The sequence below is a fragment of the Stegodyphus dumicola genome, chromosome 4 (assembly GCF_044657685.1).
Source record: "Stegodyphus dumicola isolate Sdum_Otavi_A_Nest chromosome 4, ASM4465768v1".
Lineage (NCBI taxonomy): Eukaryota > Metazoa > Arthropoda > Arachnida > Araneae > Eresidae > Stegodyphus > Stegodyphus dumicola.
In genome coordinates this window covers 169,812,251-169,834,897 of record NC_140771.1, presented here as the reverse complement: position 1 = coordinate 169,834,897, position 22,647 = coordinate 169,812,251, and the positions used below count along the sequence as shown (strand labels likewise).

At 32.6% G+C, this 22,647-nt stretch overlaps 1 protein-coding gene across 9 annotated transcripts in view; it reads left to right on the top strand.

Annotated features, from left to right (window-relative positions):
- The window catches only part of LOC118188251 (tyrosine-protein phosphatase Lar-like), a 1,537,039-nt gene that overhangs the window by 1,497,414 nt on the left and 16,978 nt on the right, over positions 1 to 22,647 (top strand). For all 9 annotated transcript variants that reach the window (XM_085815767.1, XM_085815772.1, XM_085815774.1 and 6 more), the window contains 6 exons: positions 2,674 to 2,890; positions 5,012 to 5,181; positions 9,147 to 9,329; positions 11,097 to 11,323; positions 18,375 to 18,603; positions 20,804 to 21,109. In XM_085815767.1, coding sequence (XP_085671893.1) covers positions 2,674 to 2,890; positions 5,012 to 5,181; positions 9,147 to 9,329; positions 11,097 to 11,323; positions 18,375 to 18,603; positions 20,804 to 21,109 — 1,332 coding nt within the window. The remainder of the gene's footprint in view (positions 1 to 2,673; positions 2,891 to 5,011; positions 5,182 to 9,146; positions 9,330 to 11,096; positions 11,324 to 18,374; positions 18,604 to 20,803; positions 21,110 to 22,647) is intronic.

Below are 22,647 nucleotides of genomic sequence, written 5' to 3'. Positions count from 1 at the left end.
CTGGTCAATTATTTTTATGCATCTTGTAGAAATATGGCTTATGTGGGGGGCAGAGGTTAAACTTTTTACCAGTAACTGAATAAAATTTTAATATCGTATTGTCCTCTTTGTGTCCAATGTTCAGTATTGTGCAATACGTTATAGCAAATGTATTGCTATAATGTCATATTGGCCGATGATAGGTTGATAAAATTATTTTATCAAATTTAACACTTCGGACGTTAGGAACTTTCTGCAGAAATACTCACACAGGTGTTCGCCATATCACATAGTGATATCATATAGTGACAAATAACATCTAATCGATTACAAAATGTATTACGGTGATATTACGGACCGGAACAAAATGCCGCCAAATAATTTCCAAGTTTGGCTAGTTTTGGCGATTTTGGCCAAATTTTGCGACAAAAATTAGTTGCCAAAACCGTTGCCAGCTTGGTAATATCTTGCCAATTTAGCAAGATAGCCATTTACTCAATGTTCAATAAACTTTCCCCTGTATTCTTATTTTTTCGGCAGAGCATGCTGCTTTTAGATTTTCATGTCAGATTATATAAGAAAATACAAAAATTTCATATATAATTTCACTAAATTGCACAAAATTCTTAACAATATATATAAAAAATAGGCGGTCATAACATTTATGCCCTACACCATTTTTAATGCATTAAAGAAGCTTATCAATTTCCTTTCAGCTTTAAAGTATTCTTTCATATTTAAAAAAAATACACTTGGTTCTATAGAAGTAAGATGAACGTGAAAATGTAATTTAAATGAAATCAGATGAAGCGTTAAAAGAGTTGAATTTTAAATGCTCGCATATTAATTGAAAATTACGAAGATTATCGTTTTTAAAAAGTGGACAATTCCTTGGATATTTTAGATTATAGTTTTATGCTATGAACCAACTAATGTTTTAGCTGTCCTTTTGCAAGCCCTTATTTTTCTTTTTAGTGACCTAATAATCTCGTATCGGATTCATAATTTATCTTTGAATATATCTTTCGTTGAATATATCTTTTCGGCGTGTTATTTTAACTCCATTTAGTATATAAGGTTTAGATTGAGGTTCTGGCCTAGGCATGACTGATTTTTCATGTTTCTGCTCCGTACACTTTAATGTTCTACAGAAGCTCTGAATTTTTAATCAGCGTCATCCAGGAGCCGTATGTTTTACTTCAGCAGTACTTTTTTGTGCCTTTAATTAAATCGAAGAGATGCCACTATGTTTTTGTTCCGAAAAGGACGATGTTTTCAAATTAAAAAAGCGATTATGCCATTTTAAGAAATAATTACAAAATTTTATGACATTGTGTATAAATATGTAATTTATTTTAATGATATCATATTAATTTCTTTACCAATCATGATATTAATGTTGTGTTATTTATTTATTTGGATGGGGATTTGGGGATCTTCCGTCCTTTGATAACGTCCATGAAGAAAATCGGCTTCATTTGGACGATTTCGTTAAATGGCGAGCATCTTTAAGCTCGTTCGTCTATGACAATGCCTTGAATATTGGCCGCAGTTTTTCAAATTAGTTTAAACCTGTTATAATGTTCAGCCTTCGATCGGAATACTTTTGCCTTGTGTCAATTTCTTTTATGAGAATTGTTTTGTTTCATTATTCTTAATACTGTTTATTCATCTATTAACTTGAAAGGGCGAAATTTTCAAAACAATTTTATAGTACTGTTATTATTATAATATTTTTATTAATTAATTTACAAACACCTGGCTTGTCCTTGGGTTGTCCAGAGTCACAAAAAGATTGAGGAACTTCTGAATCTGATGTAAAAGAGACGAATATTGAGGCAATCATGCCGCAACAGTAGCACGAGGAGAATGTGGGATATTCCTTATTGAGGAGAGATTACCAAGCTGTTCCCCGAACTTTTAAGCGCAGTTAGGAATGTTGCTAAATTTCTGTTTATCAGTCTTTTACCATAATAAAAAGTCATGAAATTTCTGGAGGAGAATCGTTTCTTTCTTTGCCAGGAAATCAGAGCTGTCATTTCTCTGCACTCCACAATGAGCCGGCACCCAATGAGAGTTGCCAAGAAAATTCAGAAGATGTCTTCATAAATACCTATTGAATCGCAAGTTTTATTTCTGGTAAGAAACGTGAAGGACAGATCTAGAGTTCGATAGAATAATGGCTTTGGAGAAAGCGTTTTTACGACTGCAAAGCTGTATAGGTATTACTTCACGCTCGCCATCAAAACTAGTGATGTTATCCCCGAATGCTTTGTGAATTTGTGAAGGGGAAAAGATATGCTGTGTACAGTAGCTTCGTAGTTCATGTCCCTGTCCCTCACTGAACCATGTTTATAAAAGTGAATCTACTAATCCATGGAAAACGGCGTTAGTTATTTCTAGTACAATCAAACTGCGAGCCACGTTAATTCTTTTGTGTTAGTTTTAAGAGAAGAACAAAATTTAGTTGAACGTTGCTGAAATCTAATAGGCACTATGGTCCGATCAGCAAGTCATAATTTCCAGCACTACGAAGATCTTTTGCAACGAGGTAGCTGGCCTGGTTGAATTCCAAATGAGTCTTTAAATTTCTACCATAATATAACAATAATATAAATTTTTGTATAAATAATTAATATATAACCACCCTGTTATTAGTTCTAGTACATTAATGTAAGTATATTCTTTTTACAGATTTCTTACAGTGCGCACAAAGAGTTCTATGATAGCCAAGAAGTGCTTCAAGAACTCCCCATTCCTCCTCAGGTTATTTATGTGGATTCTTCCGTAACAGAGCTTCGAGTGGACAACCTAATGCCCTTCACTAGTTATCAAGTGAACATTACTGCCATTCCTCAAGATAATTCCTTCCGACCTCCCGCCAAAATAACCGTTACCACTGCCATGGCAGGTAAGCTAGCTATACGCCATTTTATTTTAATTAAGAAACTGTGTTTATTAGACTCAAACATTATTTTTGTGAGTATTTTTTAATAAATATGACTACACTGAAAACTATAAGAATTAAATAAAAATAACTATGGAATGCATAAAAATAAAGGAATCTACTATGTAAGGATATAAAAAAATTAAAGAACGTTTTTCTTTGATGACGCGTGAACGTCCAACACCTTGGTGTCTACTGCTGGTTTCACCGGCATTTATCCACTTCGCATAAACACTAACAACAGTAGATCGTGAACAACCTACCAGTCGTGCAATTTCGGAGATACTGTTTGCAAGTCTTCGGGCCATTTGTCCTCTATAAAATTCGCTTAGATCAACAGCCTTTCTCATCATTCGCAAAAGTGCAACAACGATTCCTTACTTTTTCCAGCAGCAATTAAATACCATTCCCACTTAATTACGTGCCCTCCACGTCATCCAGACGTGTTCACTGAAAGATTTCGGGACAGTCATAATGTTTTGACCCGTCATTGTAGAAAGTAAGACAAGAAATCTGTAAGTTATAATTCATCCCCAATTGCTTTTCAAAGAGATAGATTTTATAGAACTATTACACAAATTTTAAACGCATATCAGGTTCAGTTATTTTGTTAACATCATAGTATACTCTCAGAAGAAGAATATTGTCAGCATCCTAAAATAGAATTTCAAATATATGAGAAGGAAACTTTAAAATATTAAAGCATTACTTCGCAAAAGAAAAGATAACATTTCTGGATCATGAAGTTCAAGCTAAAAATTATCAACCTAGCAAAGCAAATATTGAAATTACAAAAAAATACGGTACTTTAAATATGTCCCAAGATCACGACCTATAACTGCCAATAGAAAGTACTAGAAAAATTGCTGAAAAGGAATCTCATGATCGTCATTACATAAATAAATAGAAACATGATACTTATTTTAAAGAAATTAATTTTTACCATGTTTCTGGTGTTTTAGTTATTGTGATAAATTTTAATATCCTAATTCTAGAAAAGTTCCACCTTTTTTAGGCCTTTATAAAATTTTATGTTCTTAAGTTACTTTCGAAATTGATAAACCAAACTTTCTTCACAAAAAAGAAAAATAAAACATTATTTTGAGTTATATTATTATTTGTAGGATAGCAAAATAAAAAAGAAGCTTTCCATTAAACCATGCACTTTAATGGAAATCTTAATCTCAAATAATGGTACTGTTTACGTTATCATTATAGATGTTGATTGATTAAAAGAATTTGTAACAATACTAATTTAGTTATGTTCTAGTTATTTCTTTTATTCCTATGTAGGTTAGAGTTATTTCCTCTCTCTCTCGTAGAAATGCAAATAAAAATCCTCTGGGGCTAAGAAATTATTAAGGATTTCAGGCTGTGAAAATTCAAGGGTTATCCCTCACTTAGTTCTTGAATTTTGACGTTTTGCCCACGATGAAACTATTGCCTAACTTATAATTTAAAGGATAGGAAGAGACTTTAAGAAATATATGTTGCGTTATGCGCATAAAAATTATATTAAGACTGTCTGATTTCCACATAAATTAACTCTTTTCTTTCCGCTTGATTGAAGTATGTGTAGCTTCTAAAATAAGACAAAAGTGTAACTTTGGATTGGTACATATTTTGAATAAAATTCATTGATTTCCAAAGAATATTCATCCTCCTTAAGAAGCAGAATATTTTTTTTTCAAAGATGGGAGAAGTATCTACCAAATTTATATGGGAATCAATAGGTTGAACAAAGTGCAAATAAACATGCACCTTTAGCGAGGAAAACAGTTGATGAAACGCAAAAACACTGAGATAATAAACATTAATTTCTTATTCCATAGCTGTTTTTCTCTCAAGAGATGGTGCTGGGTTCATTCTTCCTTTGCTTAGAGTACTGACTTACATAAAATATACAGTCGTCGCTCCTCCCGTTTTGGAAAAAAAAACTGAATCCCAGGAAATTCGTAGAGTTTTATTCAAAATCTAAGCAAATATTAAGTTGGGTTTTTACTCAATTTAAAATGTTATATGGTGTGTTTCTTTTCCACTTAAAAATATATGTAGCTGTTTAATATCTATTCGATTATTTTACAGCTCCGAAACCGATGGTGAAACCAGACTCATTTGGAGTACATAATAATATGGAAATCACAGTTGTTCTTCCACAAGCATCTGAGGAATATGGTCCCATTAGTCATTATTTCCTTGTTGTGGTACCCGAACAGTTCGCTACCAAAGAACCGGATGATTTCACTATAGAAGAAGTGAGTGATAATTCACACCAAATCGTATGCAATAATTCATAATTGAATAAAACAAGCATCGTTTTCTAATCTGTTAAATTTTCTATGTTATCCCTTACAGACAGGGCTTAAATTTCTAATACTAGAAGTGTTGAAACCGTAGGAAAATTGGCAGATACGCTTTACAGAAATAAATAATCAATAAAGCAATAAATAATACTATAGAATTAGAATTAAAATAAAAAAAACATAAATAAAATATCAAGAAATTAATGATAAATACGTTTAAAAAATAAATTATCGTATAAATTAAATAAAATAACAAAACAAATGAAAAGTCATTGATCCCTTAACCGTCACTCCCATAGGTCTTCTGAGCTCTGCCCTTCATGGGAGCAACTCATTTTTGTTGTTCCCGGAGACTACATTTCGACATGAGGATTTTCGTTCTCAGCTTGCGTACTTTCTCTCCCTGGAAAAAATGAGATTATTCCTGGGAAAAAATGAGAACATTTAGTGTCTAGCAACCCTGTTAGTTTTATTAACTGCTAAGTAATAACAGAATTTTCTGTTAATATTTTGATTCAGTTATGATAAGTATACCGGAGCTTGTGTTATTTGGGGCTACAGTGCGGTCTTGATAGAATTACGATTTCAGTCGAAAACTGAGAAGTATTGGAGACAGGCTCCGGAGGAATCCAGCTAAATTTAGTCTCTTCATCCTGAAGATAAAAGAGTTTTTCATAAAATTACAGAACAAATTTAATTTCCTTAAAAAACACTTTGATCCATTATTCATCATTCATCTCATTTCTCACAGTAATTTTCCTTTTATACTAACTGTTGGATGTAAAATCGGGCTAAAACTTAACTTTATATGGGCATAGATTTTACGTAAAAATGATACCGAGGGGTACTGATATAATTCCCTCTTCTTCAGCAACAAAAAAGGGGTAAACGAATGTCGCATTTTTTTTTCTTCAGAAAAAGACGGTCTCTTTCGAAATTTCTATAGTTTTATGTAAAATTTGTACCTATGTTAAGATTTTTTCCCTGCCTAATTTTGCGTTTTACACTGGCGTCTTTTCGTAACTTCGTGATTAGTTTTTATACATCATATGTTTATCTGCAACTATGGTATTCAAATTGTGTTCCTGGTAACTCTGGAGTTCCAAACAATTCTTCTGGGGATTCCTAAAATCAAATCAAAACTCGAAAAACCACACGAACCGCAAAACTAACTACCTAAAACAATAATTAATTAAATAATAATCTTTATTTCTATAATTATTGTTACCTAAAATAAAATAAAGTGAATCAGTTTTAACAAGTAAAACTATAATTAGCTAATTTTCTTTTGACTTCTCTTTTATAAAGAACATGTAGCAATGATATATTTTCAGCCCTTTCTTTCAGTTTAATTTTCTGAGATGGTAAAGATTTCATCAAAAACATTTTAAGGCTTCCAAAACAAATATCAATTTTTATTGTTGTACAAAAAAAAATTTGTTATAGTGTTTCCACCAAAAAGGAGAGTATGGTTTTAGGTTATCCTGCGAAAATGAAGTTTGAAGACAACTTCTACATAGTATCTTTAATTTCTTGTTCTCTTTATTAATGTAACGCATTCTTAAAAAAATAGAATCACGGTTTATAAAACTTCCTTTTTCAAGGTGAGCGAAAATCAAAAACTAATTGTTTAAAAATTTTGAGAAGGCAACCTTTTAAGCTTTTGTAAGAAATTCTCTATAACGAAAGAAGAATTTTTATATCGAAATAATCCTGAGACTGAACGCTTTTAGTTTGCTTTTCATTTTGCCTTCCGTAAGACAATCAAGGACGCTCTTGGAACTATGTGTCACTCTTGTTGATTGATGAACTATGCCTTTTTTTAAAATGTGCGTCTTTTTTTACTTCGAGTCATCTCTGTTTTTTCCATTGATTATACTTAAATGTTGTCCTATAACTGTTTCCTTTTTAGACACATTTTATTCTCGATTGATTTTACCTGAAGTATTGCATTAAGAGTATTTAATTTTTAGGCGAGTTGTTTGCTACATGAACTTGTGCAATCACCTCTAAAGCCACATGTTTATGAAAACTTCGTGGAGAAAACAACGCAAGACGAAAATGTCGTCGAACAAAACATCGTGAGAGAAAAGAAAGCAAGAAAAAAACTTCACAGTTCTAGAATATCGTAGTACAAAACATCGACGTTGAAAATAAAGCAGTTCATAAACTTCGCAGTTTAAAAACATCGTCGTCGAAAATATCTTGGTAAAAAATAAAGCATTTACAAATCATCGCAACATGCGTTTTGCAGGCTTTAACATACTGGCTAAATCCATATTCGTATAATGATTTGTGAGTGCAAGAAGAAATGAGGAATATTTTTACTTTTTTTATTTTTGAATTAGTTAATAAATTTTTGCTGAAAGAGAAAGAAGAAAACTTAAGCGTTCATAAACTGAAAATGAGTAGAAAAGTAACGCTACTTATTGCAGTTAACAGAATTTTAAAATTTGATAACTAATTAATTTTAAAAGAGGTAACATCATGCAGTTATTCATCGTCCTTTTTCTAATCATTTTAAACTATATTTCTCATGAAAAATTACCAACAAATTTCATAAAAGAGATTAATTAATGACCTTTATTAGTTAACAATATAATTTTAAAATTCTATTAACTGCATTAATTTTATACTCTTTTTCAGTTGTTGAATGCTTAAATGTCCTTTTTATTTTTCATCAAAAATTTATTAATTAATTCAAAAGTATAAAATTAACAATATTCCTCATTCCTTCACGTGCTCAGAAATCGTAAATGCGAATTTTTAAAGCCTGAAAACTCATGGATACTATGTTATCGTCATGCGAAGATTTGTAAGTGCTTTATTTTTTACCAAGATATTATCAATGACGGTATTTTAAACTGTAAAAATTTTTAACCGCTTGTTTTTAGATGACGAGGTTTTGTACCCCGATGTTTTTTTCCTTGTTTTCTTTTCTCCCACGACGTTTTGTACGACGACGCTTGCGCCTTGAGTTGTTTTCTCCGCGACGTTTTCATCCCCAATGCATTCCGAGGATCCCATTCAAAACTAGCTCATCGCACTAGTGGTAGACATTTCTGTTCCTTAATGGTGATTTTTTAATTACCATTTAATTCTGGGCGATTATAAATTTGAACCTCATTAAAGCCAGTATGGCAACGATTTTTAAACTGTGGTCCTAGTCCCTGGAGAGATGAGGATCGGTAGTCAGGTTCCGCGATTGATTTTCTAAATCAAAATTAGATTTACTTTTTAACTTCATTATTTTTTATTTTCATTTCCAACTTACAAACTAAAATTATGAAAATTTTACATTAATAAAACTCGTGAAATCAAAATCTCAATCGCTCAAGAAATTACTTCTCTTTTGTAGGATGTATTTAATTTTCTAGCCTTATGTGCATAAAAAACAAAAGTCCGTTGGATGATGAACGAGGTTTACACGCATCCGTTTCAGGTACTGAATCAAATCTTCCATATCGAATGAAAAGGGGGGAAAGCACTTTTATTTTATTTGTTTATTTATTGCGTATAACTAAAACGAATATATTTACATTTCATAAAATTGTTGTGTAATTCAAACTTTTTCTATTTTCAAAAGCTCAGTGTTGCTGTGTCTGCAAATTGAATTTTTCATTCTAATAAGAAAGAAATATTCTAATATTCTTCAAGAAATACAAATAATTTTTTTGATTGAAAATTGTATTTTGTTGCCTTATACAGCAGACGTTTCGTCATTTGAAAGTAGTTTTCGAACTCATGTAGTTTAATTCTTTTCCGGTATGGTAGATCAAAATCAATAGTTTTTAGTTGTGATGTTATTCTCTTATGAATGCGAATTGAGAATATGTCGCTAGTGATTGGTGATTCCTAAAGTTCACTTATCTTATTCGTTCTATTTCATGCAGTAAGAATTCTATGTTGTTTTCCAGCTAACAGCTACAAAACCCGATCAAACTGGTCCTTTTATAGCTGCAAAATTCCTACGTCGAACCATGCCGCAAAGCTTCTCCTTGGGTGACGGAAAAATGTATATGGGTTTTGTTAACCGCCACTTGTTGCATGGAGTCCGGTATAAAGTTTTCGTCCGTGCCGTCGTGGATACTCCTCATAAAGTAAGTCTCTGATTCTTTTATCCTTTATTTGTGTTTTTCCTGTGTTGCAATTCTATGACATCATTTTTATATGCACTGACTCCAGTCAAATGTGTTTTGTTCGAATTCTAATTAAGACAATCTCCAGATAACATAATTTTTGGCGGCGTTGGTGATGTTACTTAAAAATCTGTCGAGCCAAAATTTCTATCGAGTGGCTGGTGCTAAAGAAAAATTGGTACAAGTCTGCCGGATTCGTCAAAACTGAGATGAAACTGAGGCAAATAGCTCTCAGATATTCTTCCTAAATTTAGTAATCCAGCTCAGTCCTATCGTTTTAATACCGTGATACTTTCAACTCGCATTTTCCAAAAAATAAATGTAATACATAAATAAAGAGCAAATAGAGGACCTTAATTTAAAAGCAGTAAACCCCATTACGAAATAGTCTACCTTTATTTTGCGTTTTTAGCAATGTATCTGATTGATATAACTTAAAATGCATTTGGGTTATGATTCAAATAATAATTTCTAAAAATATTTTCAGTTTTGGTTTTAAGTAATAAAAAATGTGTCTGAAGTATGTATCTAATACAGGATTTTTTTTTAATGTTTTCTTTGTTTTATTTATTTTTTGTTATTAGTAAGCTTTTTTTAAAGAGTAGACTGCAGTCTGAAGTTTTCACACTATAGTTTTAATTACTTTATTTTTTACCACGTTTTAAGAAAAGTATAGCAATAAAATTTGTTTTTATATACCTGTGCTTCAAAACTAAACACTCAGTTTTCTTTCAGTTTTAGCACATTAAAATTTACCAGAAAAGCTACTTCTTTTTCCTTCCCGTAAAACAAATCGCCGAATTTTGCATTTATGAACAGTAAAGAGGTTATATGGATCCATTTATATTAGTGTGAAAGCTTTTTTAAAATACGCATATTTTATTGCATTACCCTTTATCTAATATAAATTAACGAAAATATTAAAAACATGTGACTAAATAAACATAAATCTTAATTTTATTTGGCGTAGAAAGATGCGTAAAAAATCCGGATACATAATTCCGGATATCTTGAATCCGGATAACTGGAGTTAAGACGATGGATGAAATTTCTAATTGTTTAAAAAGAGACATTTTGAATCCTGCTATTCTTTTGTTGAAATTGATTGTTGGGAAAGGGGGGGGAGAGAGCGAGAGAAAAGAAGGGGAAAGAAACCGGAAGTTATCCCCTTTATCTTAAGGATGGCGCCACTTCTCTGGAAACAAAAATGTTCGATTTTCTTTTACGACACAGTTTTGTAGCTTGTAAATAAACTAATAAATAAATAAATTCAACAATGATTTAGGCTTACATTTAAATTCATTAAATTAATACATTATTTTACTTCACCGAAATTTAACAAAATTGATGATTCATTTCTGTTCTTTTTATCCGAAATATTTAATAAGAATAGCATAAAGAGATAAAGAGACTGACCATAAATCCCTCTCTCAAACCCCTTAAATCTAGAATGAATCCTTCCACTCCCTTTCTTGGATGCGTGCCCAATATCAAGTCCCCCCTAAAATCCTTGAACGTCCTTGGTGTCTGTCTCCACTTGGTTTTCGTACCATAATTTATGAACACTGCAGATAAAATCTCTGGAATTAAAGAGATTTTCCCCATTGCGTCGTTTGATTGTCTGTTGTTCAGTCACTTCATTGCAGGGAAAACAGCTTTCGAAAACTTTTAAATAAATATAAAAATTAAAAACTTATCTTTTTATTCATTTTCTTTTTTAATTTTCAGAGTCTATACACCAGCAGTCCTTTTTCGGATAGTTTGAGCCTGGATATGGCGGCAGGTTCAGGCCACCCCGTTGTAGGCAGTGGCGGAAGCTGGGATAAAACCGATCGACCGGACATATCCGAAATCGACGGAAGTGTGGAGGAGGCTGGAGTTATCTGGATTGTAGCCCCTGTCCTCTTATTACTCATCATCGTCACTTTTGTTGTCGTTTTGGTTTTGCTTAGAAGGTAAGGAAAGATGATTCTTCTCTCTAATGACTGTAAGCTTACTGCTAGAACTTATACCCATTGATCAAATGCGAAAATAATCCATTAATCAGAAGGAAATTAATTTACTTTTCTTGGAGAAAAATTAAATTCGTCATGTAGTATTTCTAAAAATAGCTCTCAGATATACTGAATCTGAACATTCTTTCATTTTCCGAGTAAATTTAGACGAATCAGACGAGATATGTGATCGTAGTAATTACATATTAAAATACTTTATCGGAATATATTATAGCTAAACAACTTCTATTTAAGTTCCCTCCCCCTCCATTAAGCTATAGTAATTTTTCATGTGGAGCGTATCCGCTTTATAATGTCTAAAAAGTATTATTTGATACTGTGCCGCTATGAAATTTTATTTTCAGCAAATCTTCTGACTTGCCTTATTACGGGCGCAAATGCATAAGTGCCAATAAACACATTTTTTACAAATAAAGTTCCCGGAGTTCCACATATAGATGCTTTACTTATAAAGCTCTCTAATATCTTATTGTAAATTGTACAAACATGTATCGAAACATATTGTATAACTTGTTTATATATGCGTATTACATCACATGTATGTAAACTTTATGTTATATTATGTAACATATATGTTGTTTACATATTACATAACATGCATGTTGTAAGCTATACCAAATGCTTTTAATCTTTTCTCGCATATACCATATTTCCTTGCTTGTCCCCCCCTAGCATTTTAGCGTCATTTCTGAAAATTTTAAAATACTCGCATAATTTTCCACTTCTTCAGTGCGTTCAAAAAACGAGCTCCCCTAAACTTTAAAAAAAATGTATTCGTATATGTAGTGATTGTCTTCGTCTTACTGACAAAGCTTCTCAAACTAACTGTGAAGGTCACGTCGAACCTTTCCATTTTAAGTGTTGAATTTTATGTCAGCTTAATGCAGTGCTTCTTAAACATTTTTTATTCACGATCTCTTTTTGACGTTGAGATGTCTTTCCTACCGGAGATGTTAAATATAAAATAAGAATATGAAAATAAATATTTTCTTATAAATATTTTATTTTTTTGATAAAATAATATGCGTATGAAAAAAGTAGTTTTAGAGTTCGTTTCAAGTTTGAAAAAATGAGTGAGAGGAAGTTAATGTTTTAAATTAAATGCTTGTATTTGCGTTTGTTATCTGGTAAATTAAATTTTGGTACAATATTTAACACTGCTGGACGTAAAGCATTTTCAGGGTTTTTCATCGAACAATATTTGGATTTAATAAATGTTAGAGCTGAAAATTTAAGTATGTGGAGCTGAATGACAGATTAACGTCATTTCAGAAATTGCGGGAAATTCAGTTCTAGCTCCGATTCAGAATTTAATCAAAGATGTTTGTGAAAACTCATGTTTTTAAATTCACTCGATAGCTCAGCCAATTCTATTTAGGCTTAATTATTACAGATGATTAATTTCGTTAATAGCAATTAGTATATTTCCTTTGAAGTCTCATTAATGTAATTTCTTTAAATTTATGTATCTGAATTAAATTTTCGCGACCACAACATTTAGATCTGCCACCCCATTTCGGATCGTGACCCACAGTTTAAGTAACGCTGGCCCAATACAAGAACCGACCCTCACAACGAAGCAAACATGAACTGATACACATTCACATTTTATAATTATTTATGGATGGTTTGAAGCCTAAAGAATAGCAGCTATAGCAGTAAAAACGAGTAAGTTTCAAGTTACAAGGACATAGAAGCGAAGATATTTTATTAGATATTGTAATGTTAATATTGCTATGTATTCTTAGCGGAATATTAGTTTTTTAAGAAATAATATTTATATTGTTACCTGTATGTTATCCCTGACATTTTTTCATTTATTATGTTCTAACTGCAACGACGTCTTTTAAAAATTAAATTATTCGCGTAATTTTCCTCTCTCCATTTTCGAAGACTAAAATTAGTAAAACAAATGAGGGAAAAATACGCCAGGTAATACGGTAATTTTTGATAGCGGACTTGTCTTTTACGGGCAGCAAGCTTACGTTTTGAATTCTGAAGATATTTTTTTGGTTTGCGCCGCTGTTAAAATCCTTCTTCCAGCGAATCTTTGAACAAGTAACATGTGTATTACTAAGAACATCAATATCAACAAATACTTCACGAAGATTCTCAAGCTTTATTTGTAGAACAGTTGGTCGTAAAGTTCTAACCTTCTATTTTATTAAACGTAAATAAACAGCATTTTGTATAAAGAATCTTGTGTATTATATAAAATGTTTTCGAACTTTGTTTTCGGCGAATTTCATGGCTTTTGAGAGCGTCGAGTTATTTATTTAAGCCGCTGAAACATCAACACCTGAAAAAAATGTTTTACCATCAAAAATAAAAAAGAACCAAAACAATTCTTTATCTGTATTTTTGTAAATAAATTAAATGCAAAAGTACTTAATTTCTTTTTCATAAAATAAAATATAAATATATTATGTGTCATAATGTAATATAAAATATTTTTAAGTTCTTTTCCTGCTCATGTTTTTATTTGGAATGTGTGCTAGCCTTCACTGAGCTCACATTTTAAATTCTGAAATTCTGATTAAATTTTATTGCTTAGTATTATGCTATTGTTACCTTTTGCTTTCAGTGAATGTCTTGGCTTGCGGGGCACACAAACAAAGAAACGCTTTATAACTAAAATTCAAAAAAAAAACATTTAGCACTTAGTTATTTATTTTCACTTTTTGTATAGCGCATATTGTGTATACAGTGATTCCTCGTTTTTCGCGGTTAATGGGGACCAGAACCTTCCGCGAAAGCTGAAAAACCGCGAAGTAGGATTTGCCCCTCGGAATTTTCGTGTATGCGAATACAAGAATGTTTTAAATATGTAAACAGTATTTATACTTCAGATATTTAAGACAAAAGTTACAACAACAGTATACGTATTTACTTAAACGTATCAGTGCTAATTAATAAGGTTAATTACAGAACCTTATGCAGTAATAAACATTAATCAATATTGCTTCCTGAGAGAGGCGAAGAGACTTGCGTTGTTGGTGGAGGAGAGGCTTTCACTTGACTCGTGGAAGCTTTAGGCTCACTCGAAGACTCTTCTGTTGGAGGCGTTGACGGTAGAGCCATGAACTTTACTTTTAAACAGAAACATGGTGATGGGTACTTGTTGTCTTTGTTTTTTCTTTGTATTCTGGATTCAAAATTCCTCTGTACAAGGACATAACCCCGTCAACGCGATTGCTGAACTCGACAGCTCGAACCATATTGTCGTCAATGTCTTGTGCAAATTGTTGCATCGCTTTTGCCATGTTGCACAATTGTTGCAGATTCTCCAGAGTAAGGCCACGCTTTTAAGTTTCTTCTTCGTCTTCCTCATCGTTTTCTTCCTCACTTGCAGACTTTGTCATCTCAAAGAGGTCTTCATCGGTCAGTGGGTCAGAGTGGCAATCTATAAGAGCGCTGATGTCTTCTTTTGTCATGTCGACAAATCCTTCATTCCTTATGATGTGAGCCAGCCTCACCGCCTTCTCCACCGCTGAGTAATGAACTTCTTCAGGAGTGAAGCCTGGATAGTCGTGCACCACGTTCGGCCATAATTTCTTCCAGCTAGAATTTATGGCCTTTATGATAGCCCGTGGTATGTACTCTGAGTCAACTCATCTCTTTGTTTGACATGCAGAGATCCTTCTGTCGCTCGCATCAACTTGAACAACGCTCCATTCCGCAATGTGCCGTAACATGGTTGTATTTTTTCATTTTTATTTTTTGATGAATATTTTGGAGAAACCCGCGAAGCACTGAAGCCGCAAAACATGAAGCACGAGGTGGCAAGGGAACACTATATATATTTTGTGTGATGCATAAAGTACTTTGTGTGTTGTATGAAATATCTTTAAGTTTTTCCTCCCTGCCTATTTGAACAGGCATGGAATCGTTTTTATTGGAGCAGCAAATTATTCTACACTATGGCTGAAAATATCATTTATATAAAAGAAATTTCTTTTTTCCAATAGCAGATTGTGAACAGTTACAGTTTTGTAACAGAGTTCATTAATCTATACTAAGGCCAGATGTGGTGGTCTCTTTATTATGGAGGCACCTAATAGGTGGGCCACCATTGCCTCCTGTGAAGGGACGGACAGTTACAACCATGCCTTCCTAATACCGTCTGGGCCGCATATAAGCGAAATAAAATGAGCAAATTCTTAAAAAAAGAAACATCAGCCGTTACGCCATCTTTCGATAAAATAGTAAACGAAGGGCTGAAAAATTCGATTTCGTTATCGTTTATTCGATATCCGTTTAACCTTACTGATAGGAACAATTATAAATTTACCAGAGACTGAAATCCAAAACATAATCTTTGAAAACTAGACAACATATTTTATTAACTGGAGGGAAAATAACCAGGAAACTGAATGCGGAGAATCCGGATAATTCTGTAACTTCTAAAAGCGAAAATGAGATGGCGATAAGATTACTATTGTGCTTGTTTTAATAGCAGAATTTTCTTCATCGTGGAAGGAAAATTTGTTTTAAAGCCTGATTAATAACAAAAGAAGAAAAATTTTTGTTCAGAGCAAACTTGAGAAATTTTTGTTACTTGAGAAATAAAATATTGTGGTGAACAAACTTTAAAGACACGAAAAACGTAAGAACAAAATGAAGCTATTCTTTGCTTATTAGAATAACAAGCTGTGGCGTGACGAGAGAAAGGTTACAGCAGAAGGCTTCTAATAGTAGTTTTGAAATAATTTTGCAGTTCTAAAATTAAATAACTTTACTACTTGAACTATTCTTAAAAGTATACTCACTTGCGGTAGATGAGTTATCTCAGAGTTAACTTGAACAAGCAGAGAATAAAACTTTGTAAACTTTAGTTGACTGCTTCTACTTTGTTAAATTATAACTAAGCAAGAATTTATAAAACTTAAAGTTCGATTATTATCGGAAGTTAATTAGTAACATTTGGTATTAATTAGTGACATATCTTGCAGTGAACGGTTATTAAAATTAACCTCCGACCAATATTAAATCTTTGCAAAGCAGGTAGATATATCGCGTAAAGAGTTACGAATATTTGTGCGGCTGTTCACGCAGAAACATGAAATAAACTTCACTTTTAAAATCTCTTTCGCGTACTTTAATTTGCATAAACTTCTCAGCAAATACATGTGACGTGACTCAAAACTAAAATAGCACAGTGCTTAAATGAAACTTAATTGTTAGTAAAATTTAAGATAATTGTCACAAATTCATTGCGGTCATTAGATTATCAAGGAAAAGAAAATTTGAGGAATCCAGTTTCGGACACGAACTGGGGAGTGAGCTGAGTATAATAGATAGCAGAAAAAAATACATGGTAAATCCTTCTCTCATCTGAAAAGTCCAAAGTATCATCGGAATGTCGGACCACTTTGTATTTTCCAAGTTTGAAACTGTGGTTTGAAAGATAATACCGTTTTCATAAACGATGAAAGGCAAATTTTAACGCAGTTAGCAGTAAATTGAGTTAATTATTTTTTTATTAATTAAAACAGTGTTTCTTAAACTATGGGTCGCGGGACCTGCAGCAGGGAATCGTCAAAAATTTTAACAGTTTTGACATTCCTTTAGCTTATTACAATAGTTTTACAATCACCAAAATATTTTTACACAATGTATCTGAAAATAGATAAAGATAAAGCAATACAGACAAAGAAAAAAACGAAAACGTTTCGACGCATTTCTTTTTATAATATAAACGTTCATTTCCCTTGCTTTGCACATGACGCTGTCGTTTCGTCTGTTACTTATTTAAGATTTTCACATTGTTCTATGCCTTAAAATAAGAAATTAAAGTTAATGACCTAAAACTGCAATAGTATTTTACAGTACAAGTGAAAAAAATCTACAGTTTGACCTACGCGTGTGTCGGATTTGCGCAATACTTATGGGGTCCCACAAAATTTCTGTTAATATTATGGGGTCCTGGGAGTCGTGAAAAAATCTCAGTGATAAAAAGGGGTGTCGACTGAAAAATGTTTAAGAAACCCTGATTTAGAAGAACGTTATAGAATTGCACAGCGTTTTAATTGTTCAACTATAACTTTACAGGTGCTAGAAGTTGAAGCTGTTTGAAGACTAATGAGTATATGCCATCTTTTTCATGACTTCGCTTTACGTTTTATGTCCTTGAAGATTTAGTTAACTACCTGTATTTTTATTTATTATTATTTAATTCAGGAAACAAACTATTAAACTGTTATGGCTAGTCCATTTGCATATTTTCTCAAAAGTAATTAACAGAAGAATTTTGTTGAAAATAGTGATGAAAGCGTGAATATATGAAGGATTCGAATACGAAATGCACAGCATAAATTTTATTTATTCACAACTGTCTTGGAATGGCGCCATCTCGTAATCAAAAAAGACAAAATACCTAGCTTAAATAACATACATTGCATACATAATTGAAACAAATATGCAAAATAAATACAGTGTGTGAGTATGAACTATGAAGATTAACAATTTGTTAACCCACATAGTTCATGCTCACATATGGTAAAAAAATAGGAGGTAATAATTTATAAATGTTTCATTTAATTTCGGTAACTAAACATTTGTTGGATTTTACTCCTGCATCAGATCTAGTCACTTGTGTTTTAGAATATTTCATAGTCTCAGCAAGTATTATCTCTTTTCTCCAGGACTATCAACATGTACTTTGCTTACTTACTTTTAACAGTGGCGCCATCTCTTAATTAAAATATGAGCTACTATAATTTTAAGAAGACGGGATTAAATTTCCAGCTCTCCCTCCTAAAATTAGGTTCTCGCTTTTTATTTATAACTCAGTTCATTTAAATATTCTAGTAAAATAGACGAAGCAATAGACGTGCAGACAAGATTCAAAATTAGAAGTAGTAAGTTAATTAAAATCGAAATCGCTGTTGTGCTTTGCCTTAATCAACCGAAATCTAATTGAAAGCTTATAATATTTTTCATCTATTAAAAGACTTGCTTTAAGCTGTACTTGATTTTCACTTCCTTCTAGGCGTCGACAGTTAGCAAAGACGCCTGCTGGGGAAACAACCATGAAACTTCTAATGAATCACGCTGATCGTGAGATGGTGGCGCACCCTACGGATCCAGTTGAAATACGTCGCATCAACTACCAAACACCTGCTATGATGAGCCATCCTCCAATTCCAGTATCCGAATTATCCAATCACATCGAGAGACTCAAAGCAAACGACAATATTCTATTTTCTCAAGAATATGAGGTGGGCAATACTGTTTAAGCAGATCTGTTCAGTGTATAATATTATACGATAATGCAAGCGCACATTATGAATTTTATTTATTTTATTAAAATTTTAAAAAGTAGTTCAGATGCCTCCTGTCATGTAATTTGCACATCTTTTCGAATTGAGAGTAGATCTGAAGGCTATTGTAGAGCATTATTAATATTATAATTTCTTTTTTTCATTCATTATATTCTGATATGATAATAGTAAAGTTTGGTGGGAAGTTTGTTAAATTAATTTTTACTTTCGTAAATGCAAAACAATTAAAATGTTTCTGATGTAATACAACGCAAAATATTCTCCCATATTCAAAGCGGATTAAGACATCTGCCCCCCCCCACCTCCAAACAAAACACTGTTCTTTTTCTAAATAACGTTTGTATTGTGTATCCAAATTCATCGAAATTCATCCAAATTCATCGAATTGCAATATGCAATTTGCCGACAAGCGAAGTCTTCTAAAATACATTTTGCATTTGTTTTGGATTTTTCTGTCTTCAAAGTGTCTGATATATGTTAATAATTATTATTATTGTTACTTAAAATCGAATTCTTGAAGATTCGACAAACAACTGTTATAAGCATTTGTTTTACTTGAAAATACTGAACTTCTAATTATCTCTGCTGATTAGTACGGTTACCTGGATATGCATGGATAACGAGTAATGAGACAACATGCATAATCCAAAACTGGCGATATAAAATTGAGATTAATCTAGGGATTAAGTGAAAAAAGAATCTCTTCAGAGATATTAAATGAGTGGCATGCAGGCTATTTAAAATAGGGTTTCATTATAATAATAAAAATATTTCCGTAAATTTACAGCTTTACCTTCCTTGCAGAAAGTCTGTTACATTTCTGTTTTAGATCTACCCTGACATTCTTTCGGACAATATGAGTGGCTACAGTTTTTCTCTGTATTTAGTCTTTTTTAGTGAAAACCATTAAAGGAGCCTGTGGTATCTGCAACATAAACTGAAAAACTAACTGCAACCCAGTAGTTAGTTTTGCTAAACAGTTAGCAGGAAAACTAACTGCAACCCAGCAGGTCTTGCAGATCACCTGCTGCAAGACGTCGTGTTGAAGAAATGAGGTCTAGTTAATGAATTCAAAACCTGGCATAACCATCCCCTGTTCACTTGTATTTATTGTTGCATATAATATCATATGCTCTTCTATTAGAATCTTCTTATTTTATACCAGGGTTTCTTAAACTGTGGGTCGCGACTACAGTTTAAGAAACCCTGGTACTTACTCCTCTTCGGACCTTCAGCAAGGGGTGGCCAAAAATTTTAGCAGTTTTGATATTTCTTTAACTTATTATAATAATTTTACAATTACGAAATATTTTTACACAATGTATCTGAAATAATATAAAGATAAGGCAATACAGAGAAAGAAAAAAACGTTTCGACGCATTCCTTTTATAATGTAAACGTTCATTTTCCTTGCTTTAACGTGACCCTGTCATTTTGTCTGTTACTTATTTAAAATTTCCCCATTGTTCTATGTCTTAAAATTAGAAATTAAAGTTAATGACCTAAAACTGCAATAATATATTACAGTACAAGCGAAAACATTGACAGTTTCACTTACGCGTGTGTCGGATTTGCGCAATACTTATGGGGTCCCACAAGTTTTTTTTTAATATTATGGAGTCCTGGGAGTCGCGGAAAAATCTCGGTGATGAAAAGGGTTGGGGACTGAAAAACTGAAATGATGAAAAGGATTGGGGACTGAAAAACTATGAGGATTAATAATTTGTTAACCCACATAGTTCATACTCACATATTGTAAAAAAATAGGAGGTAATAATTTATAAATGTTTCATTTAATTTCGGTAACTAAAAATTCAGTTTCATGTTTAAGAAACCCTGTTTTATACTATCCAAATTTTTTCCCCTGCTATGTATTAGCGTTAAACTTGTTCCTTCTATCCAGGCCTTATCAGTGAGATTCATTGCATTGAAAATAATTCCGTCTAAAAAGTCAGGTTTTTCGGTCTGTTTTGAAAACTCCGAATAAGTTTTGTAGGGGATGGGAGGGAAAGCCTGCTGCAAGAATAATCCGCATATGTATAATTGTGCGTTCAACGTATTTTTCTTGTGTTGTAAACGTGAAATCGAAAAAAAAATTCAATTTCCTAGGATCTAATTTACAATAATGTTTTGACAGTCAATCGAGCCAGGACAGCAATTCACATGGGAGAACTCTAATCTTGAAATCAACAAACCCAAAAATAGATATGCTAATGTCATAGCATACGACCATAGCAGAGTTATTCTTCAACCGCTGGATGGAATTCCAGGATCGGATTATATTAACGCCAATTACTGCGATGGATATCGCAAACATAAAGCTTACATCGCCACTCAAGGACCTCTACCAGAAACATTTGGCGACTTTTGGCGAATGGTTTGGGAACAAAGGACAGCAACAATAGTTATGATGACAAAGTTGGAAGAACGCACCAGAATAAAGGTTAGAAGCATATTCTTGGATTTCTTTATGATTCAATGACATATTAGTTGTATTAATAAATTTAGAATATTGACTTGGACTTTTTTAACTGCCTAGTTTTATTGTTTTGAAACTTTTTCATGTGTATGCTATAATTATTGTGTTCATTCTGTGATTACATTAAATATGAAAGGAAAGACAAAAATCTAGTTAGCATACCACATCTGTTCCTTCTAAAACCAGAATGCCTTTCATTATTATTGTTTGCTGCGAATGAGTATATGCGTAAATAATTTTAGTGAAATTACATGTGAAGTTATAGTATCTTGTAATATGGAAAGTTTGAAAAGATTAAGATTACAGAGGATCTTATAAAATAAGATTACAGAGGCAAGTCTTTAACATTGAGGTAAATGGTTGTCTCGCTAAATTGACGAGAAATCTTCAAACGTCGCTGAATTTAGGGACATTTGGGTCCGGTCCCTGAATAACTATAATTGGTACTGTAATTGAATAACTGTGATTCTTCCCTATATGTTATTGCAATAGTATCCGCCCCTTATATGTAACTTTAATTTCGAGAAATGGAAGGTACTAGAGATTTCTCGGCGGCTGGGGGAAAACTGTATATGACAGATAGAGAGCATCAGTTCTCAGTTTTTCAGTTCAGAGTATTGATAGATCTCATTTCGAGCTTCGTTGTTTAGATGCCCTTTGAATTGCGTTGTGTTTAACATTTTTAGTAGTTTAAAGTTGTAACTACTGTTTTTGCTGTTATTTTGAGGAGAGTTGTGGAAAGTTCCAAAGATTTAAAATGTTTCTTTTGAAAAAATTAATTTTATCAAGCTATCATCTGTGTGCGTTCAACCCATTGCGAACCCGTAAGCACGCAACAACTTTTAGTGTTAGGACTAAGACGGAATGCCGGTGACAAGAGCAACTAAGACAGCTGGTCTTAGTTTCTTCTTAGTTAGGTCTTAGTTGGCTTTGCTGTTTTACAAAAACAGATGGAAGGGGCTTTACAAGACTAGAATAGATGGAATAGATGGAAAGGGCTTTAACTTCGTTAAAGAAGAGATGAAATGCATTCACGAAAAGGTAACAACGCACCAAGAAAAGATGAAAGAAGGCCGAGAAAAAATGAAAGCAGCCTTGAAGTAGTTAAAGAAGACATGAAAGCGGGCCAAGAGTCCGTTAAGAAAGAGATGAAAGCTGTTTAAAAAAATATGGAAGGGGCCGTCAGATCAGTTTAAGAAAAGATTTAACGAAGTCAAGAGGAAATGAAAAGAGAAATTACCTCCGTAATCGAAACCAAATTCGAGGCTATGGAAGACAGAAAAGACAAGGTTGAAAATAAAGTTGGAGAAACTGAAGAAAGAATTTCTGCTGTCGAACAATAAATCGAAAAGAGAGTTTCTGCTGTCGAACCAAAAACCTGTTGTTCTATTGAATGCACACAAAACTGATGATAACTTGATAGAATTTATTTTTTCAGAAGAAACTCTTTACAGTTCTAGAACTTTCCAGAAAAGTACTCGTACAGCTCTTCTCAGAATAAC